This window comes from Otolemur garnettii, unplaced genomic scaffold, assembly GCF_000181295.1.
Source record: "Otolemur garnettii isolate 467f Iridium unplaced genomic scaffold, OtoGar3 scaffold00140, whole genome shotgun sequence".
In the NCBI taxonomy this organism is placed as follows: Eukaryota; Metazoa; Chordata; class Mammalia; order Primates; family Galagidae; genus Otolemur; species Otolemur garnettii.
Genome location: NW_003852535.1, coordinates 5,017,835 through 5,024,148, shown reverse-complemented (window position 1 = coordinate 5,024,148; position 6,314 = coordinate 5,017,835). Strand labels below are relative to the sequence as shown.

The 6,314-nt window shown below is 41.8% G+C and overlaps 1 protein-coding gene across 1 annotated transcript in view; it reads right to left on the bottom strand.

The window, feature by feature from the left end:
- The window catches only part of DDB1 (damage specific DNA binding protein 1), a 36,869-nt gene that overhangs the window by 27,145 nt on the left and 3,410 nt on the right, over positions 1–6,314 (bottom strand). Inside the window, exons 3-6 of the mRNA XM_003798753.3 lie at positions 5,848–5,964; positions 5,207–5,428; positions 2,775–2,889; positions 1,330–1,427 (exon numbers count right to left, since the gene is read on the bottom strand). Coding sequence (XP_003798801.1) covers positions 1,330–1,427; positions 2,775–2,889; positions 5,207–5,428; positions 5,848–5,964 — 552 coding nt within the window. The remainder of the gene's footprint in view (positions 1–1,329; positions 1,428–2,774; positions 2,890–5,206; positions 5,429–5,847; positions 5,965–6,314) is intronic.

The window sequence follows — 6,314 nt, the reverse complement described above, 5'->3', positions numbered from 1 at the left end:
AAAAAAAAAAAAAAAAAAAAAAAATTTCTCAAATATCACCGAAGATTCTGACACACTCCTTTCAGAGGAATATTGGACCCCTCAACTCTAACAGAGCTTCTCCAAGGCACATTGTGATGAACTTTTGACCTTTTGTCAAAGTCAAGACAAAAGAAAAGATTCTTCAAGCTGCCAGGAGTAAGCACCAGTTGACCTGCAGGGGCAAATCCATCACGGTGATTGCAGACTTCTCTAATGAAACTTTTCAAGCAAGAAGACAGTGGTCATCTACCTTTAATCTACTTAAACAGAACAATTTCCAGCCCAAAATTCTATATTCTGCTAAGCTAAGCTTTCAAATTGACAGAGAAATCAAATCATTTACTGATATGCAAATATTGAGGAAATTCACCACAAGACCAGCTCTACAGGACGGTATTTCTGTAGAACAGGAAATACTTCAACCTGTTCTACACACTGACCATCACAATGAAGCCATAGCAAAGTAAGAACTCAGAAATGAAAGGACAGAACCTAACTTCCACAGTGATGCAAAAGATAAACTAAGCAATGGACTCTCACAAATAAGATGAATAAAACTCTACTTATCTCAATAAATGTTAATGGCTTGAATTCCCCACTAAAGAGGCATAGATTGGCTGACTGGATTCAAAAACACATGACTTAAGTTCTGAAAACATTACATTCAACAGAATTTACCAAGCGAACACTTAAGTCTACTTTATGGAACAAAGTGACGCCCATAGCTCAGCACCTGTAGCTCAGCAGCTAGGATGCCAGTCATATATATTGGAGCTGGCAGGTTCGAATCCAGCCCGGGCCTGCCAAACAACAAGGAGAACTACAACCAAAAAATAGCCAGGCATTGTGGTGGGCACCTGTAGTCCCAGCTACTTGGGAGGCTGAGGCAGGAGAATTACTTAAGGCCAGGAGTCTGAAGTTGCTACAAGCTATGACACCACAGCACTCTACTCAGGTTGACAGCTTGAGATTCTGTCTCAAAAAAGAAAAAAAGTGTTGCCCGTAAATACAAAACAAAAATATTAAAAAAAAAAGTTTTTTCTAAAATTCTCCTTTCTTAAAGTGCCCCAGTCAATGGAAAGCGCAAGCCTGTTTTGGTTATGATTTCTCTTGGTTAGCAAGTAAGCTCTTTGAAAGCAAAATCAGGCCCAATGACCAATACAACATATTATATACATAGACAACAGTGTGACAAACATCTATGAATCTCTTTTCAACAAATGGGGGAGAAAGGGAAGAGAAAGATGAAAGATGAAGACAAAGGAAGAAAAGATATAAGGAAGAAAAAAGTAAAAGAATTTTGCTCACCTTGATGATAGGAGGGGCAATCGCCAGGTATTTGTCGCCATTGTGATAGGTGATTGATTCCTGTCCAATGATGATGGCCCCTCCAAAGGGCTCTGGGACTGCAGGGGAAAGACAGCAGCATTAGAACTTTCAGCACTTTGGAACTGCCAAAGGGAGAGAGGGCAGGGGTCCAGTCAGCTCTGAGGCATATTTTGAGATAATCATTATTTTTAAAAAGATATCAGAACCCAGGAAACATGATAGCCTTTTTGAGATTCCTGTCTTAGAAATTTTAAACTATCCATTATATAATCTTGGCAATGTTTTTATTGCGCTTCTTTTGGTGTTTGGAGTTCCTATGGGCAAGGAGTCTTCGCAGTGTTCTTCCACAGGCATCCTCCTCCCCATTTCTCTCCTCAACTTCTGATCCTTTCCAAATAAAGGCTTTTACTTTTTTTCCCCTTATCCTTTCTCTTAATTTCCCATTATCAGGATCGTCATTTAGAAAAGCCCATTTTCTCTTTTTTTTTATTTTTTTTTTTGAGACGGAGCCTCAAGCTATCCCCCTGGGTAGAGTGCCATGGCATCACGCTCACAGCAACCTCCAACTCCTGGGCTCAAGCGAGTCTCCTGCCTCAGCCTCCCAAGTAGCTGGGACTATAGGCGCCCGCCACAACGCCTGGCCATTTTTTGGTTGCAGCCGTCATTGTTGTTTGGCGGGCCCGGGCTGGGGATTCGAACCCGCCACCTTAGGTGTACGTGGCTGGCGCCTTAGCCGCTTGAGCCACAGTCGCTGAGCCAAGCCCATTTTCTCTTAAGAGTTTTAAACCTTCTCTACTGGGTGAGACAGACAATATGATATTGGGGGCAGCGTACAGAATAAGGAATGAAGAAGACTGGACTCTAGCCCAGGCTTTGTCAATTACATACAAACATGGACAAGTCTCTCTGGCCCTCATCTATGAAATAAAAAAGCCAGATAAATTCTATTGGTCCCTGTTAGCTTTCTTTTTTTTTTTTTTTTTTTAAGACGAGTTCTCATTATGTTGCCCAGACTGGACTTGAACTCCTGGGCTCAAATGATCCTTCCACTTCAGCTTCATGGGCCACTTCCTTTCAGTATTTAAACATTACACCTGGTGATAAAATAAGAACTCATTTCCATATGCTACTGTGCAATCAGTCTCAAAGTTTTATAATTAATACCTCTACCCCCAATAAAAGAAAGTTATATTTTTGGAAGAGGAGTAAAAACAGAAAATTCCAAAGACAAAACTTAAAAAAAAAAAACAAAACACATTTTAGAGAAAGGAGACAGAAGAAAGTTGTAAAAACACATATGCTCCATAAATGTTTAGTAATAATGATCACTAAAATAAAGAGTATAGAAGGTAAAGAGGGGAACAAGAATAGGGAACTAGGCCAGAACTGGGGTGGAGGCAAATTTCCTAAAACCCACAACTAACCTGCAATCACCATGGAAGCTTCAGCTTCTACATTTTCCTGTTTCCAAGGGCCCTTATTGAACTCCTTCTCTCGGAGAGATACCTCATAGGTTTTTACATGCCGCCCCTGAGGGTCCTGGGGGGAAAGGTGGAATGTTAGCCCTCAGGAAAGATGACCCATGGGCTGGAGAGAGGCCCTAAAAGGGACAAGCTACCACAACCACCCAGCATCTGACAAGCCTATATCAGCCTTCCCATCCTTACCCCTCAGTATACTGACAGTCACCAGCTATGCCTGAGATTAATTTCTAGGTGGAATGGGGCACCACCTGTGAAGCTGAGATCTACTGCTTCTAACAACTCAATCAACCAAGACAGGTTTAAAGCATTAGAAATGCTTTAATGAACTTGTCACATCATACTAAGCACTGTAAGAGATGCTCTGTATGTGTGCACACTTTGCACCCGTACATGCATGCGTTTATTTCTTGGTCTCAAGAATTTTACATGGCTTGGCACCTGTAGCTCAAGCAGCTAGGGTGCCAGCCACATACAGGAGCTGGCAGGTTCGAATTCAGCCCAGGCCTGCCAAATAACAACGTCAACTACAACCAAAAAATAGCCAGGCGTTGTGGTGGACGCCTATAATCCCAGGTACTTGGGAGGCTAAGGCAAAAGAATCGCTTAAGCCCAGGAGGTTTAAGGTTGCTGTGAGCTGTGAAGCCACAGCATTCCACTCAGGGTGATAGCTTGAGACTCTGTCTCAAAAAAAAAAAAAAAAAAGAATTTTACAAAATGGCAAACAAGACATACATGTTGAGAAGCTAAATCTAATAGATTAAGGAAAAAAAAATGTCTGATACAATTCTTAAAAGCATTCTGACAGGGTGATGACAGGGAGAACAAAACTTAATTGCTCCTGTAAAGTGAGTCAAAATCATCGGTCCTGCCACTGTCAACACCATCTTCCCTTTTTTCTAACTCATGACTCATGCCAGTCCTGGGGCTGCCAAAGTCACCTTTAAGAGGCTAAAAGAATAGGGCTAGGGAGAACACCAAGCTCAACCAATGGAAGATAGCTTCAAGAAAGGTGAGAACAGAGTCCTCTAAGAAGTTATGAAAAGAATTCAGCAATACCTTTCAGGGTAAGGATCACATCCTTATCAGTGTTACAAGTTCCTAAAGAATGGGCTTGAATTTTTGACATAAGATAGGAGACAATTTTCAGTCGATGAAAAGAATTTTTCCCATCAATCTATCAATGAGCAGCGGTAAGACCCAATTTCACAAAAAGTTCACGGGTGGTGCTTGTGGCTCAAAGGAGTAGGGTGCTGGCCCCATATGCTGGAGGTGGCGGGTTCAAACCCAGCCCCTGGCCAAAAACTGAAAAAAAAAAGTTCAAGCAAAGTAGACTTGGGGCACTGAGATACATATGAAGAAATGAAGATCTGATCACAACCAGTTCCCTGAAGCTGGAAACAATCACACAGCCCACAATAATCAATAATGTCAAAGTTTCAATTACCTGATATTTACAAAACTAAAGGGAGAGAAATTCTAAGTTTTTATTTTAGCTCTGATAGCTAATAAGATCAAACAAAATCTCCTAAACCAGTTTCAATTATGTTCAATTAAACCTTCTTCCAACCAACCTCAGAACTACAGCACTTATGGAAACATTAAAAGTACACAAAAATACATTAGTGTTTCCAATACTTAACAGAGCTAGCAGTGTTCATGCACCGCCACACTATCCTTGGAACTATCATTTCCTTCTCACACTATCCTTGGAACTATCATTTCCTTCTGTCATTTATTCAACTATGCACAAGTGAAATTACCTCATACTGCATGTTACCCCCAACACAGGCATATTAGTGTAGTGCTGTGCCACCCCACCCTGATGTAACAGATCTGGACCAGAGAACAGCTGCCTGGGATCAGCTCTGCTAAAGTTTTAGGTAAGGACTAAAATAGAAGTCAAGAGCCAGCAAGACACCAGAAAGTAAGTGCTGGACAAAAAACAAACCTCTTCTTAGAAAACACAAACAAGGCATCACTGAAACATCTTCTCTTTACCTATAAAGGCAAGTTCTAGATCATTTCTCTACAGCTAAGTTTTCATAATCCTGTAGCGCGTCAGTAAAAGACTCAAAGTATAAACTGGGTCACCCTATAAAATCTCCAAGCCCCACAACCACCGAGTAATCTCCAGATTAAAACCTGCTACAAGTCCCAGTGAGCTTGCTGCCTCTGCAACAAGTACTAATGCACTCAAAAAGCAACCAAAATATGACCAATGTTAATTGTATTATTCAAAACATTTATTTCAGGACAAATACATAAACACTTCTCTCTACCCTACCATCAAATCCAGGCATTCCAATTAACAAAAACCAACCCCAACCAAGCCAGACCACACAGTTTCTCCCTCTCTCCTCTCCATCCAGTACCTGGTAGACAAAGCAAATGGTAGGTGCTTGGCAACCATACAAGAATTTGACGTCAATAACATGCAACTCCTCCAGGCGGATGTTAAAGGCCTTGAGCTCTTTATTGTCCCGATCTAGTGGAATAACCTTGAAAAGGCCATCGTACAGTCGCAGGCCAATCATCCGGCACTCAGGGTCAATGATGCCAATAATGCCAGTCTCCGAGGGGCGGCCAATACGGTCCTGAGAAACAAAAACTGGGATTAGTGAGGAGCTTCAACACCCTCATAACAACAGAGGACACTGGATACCAATCTCTTAGGATAACTTTAGGAGACAGTAAAACTACCAGATTTACCTGACATGCCATGGAGCCAAATGTCAGTGCATAATTTTTCTGTGAAACGCTGGATCTCAATGAATTGTTACCCTGCCCCTGGGACCCTGAGTGAACTAAAGAAGTTCACTCCTTAGTGTCTAGACAAGTGGTTCTCAACCTTCCTAATGCCGCAACCCTTTAATACAGTTCCTGTGGGTCATGACCCACAGGTGAGAACCACTGCTCAAGACTAAGAAGGCTGCTTCTAGCACTTCAATTTTCATCAATGAATCATGACAGCCCTACCTGGAAAACACTCACCAGTGTGAAGCAGCCACCTCACCTGGACGTTGCCATGAGCTCGTGTAATGATATCAATGCTCTCTCCACTCTGCTTGTACTCCAGGATGCAGGCATTGTACTTGGCTGTCAGGATAAACAGCAGGTCCTTGCTCTCCCCCTAGAAACCAACATTATGCTATTAAAAGAGGTACTTTTCAAAACAGGAACAACCTGTCCAGTCTTTAAGCATGCCAAACTCTTTAAGAACATTCCAAATTCTTCTCTCCCTAAAGAGAAAATACATGGTGAGTTTGTAATCCACACTAGGTACACATACGCTAAGGGCACATACAAAAAGCCAGAACTGTAGCCAGTAAACATCCAGTCCTCGCTTTCATGATCCTCCATCTCTCTATTCTGTATACAATGTCTTCATCTATTTCAATCTCAAGCTAATCTTAATCATTCCATTCAAATTCTGAAAGATGGGCTCGGCTCGGCGCCTGTAGCTCAACTGGCTAAGGCGCC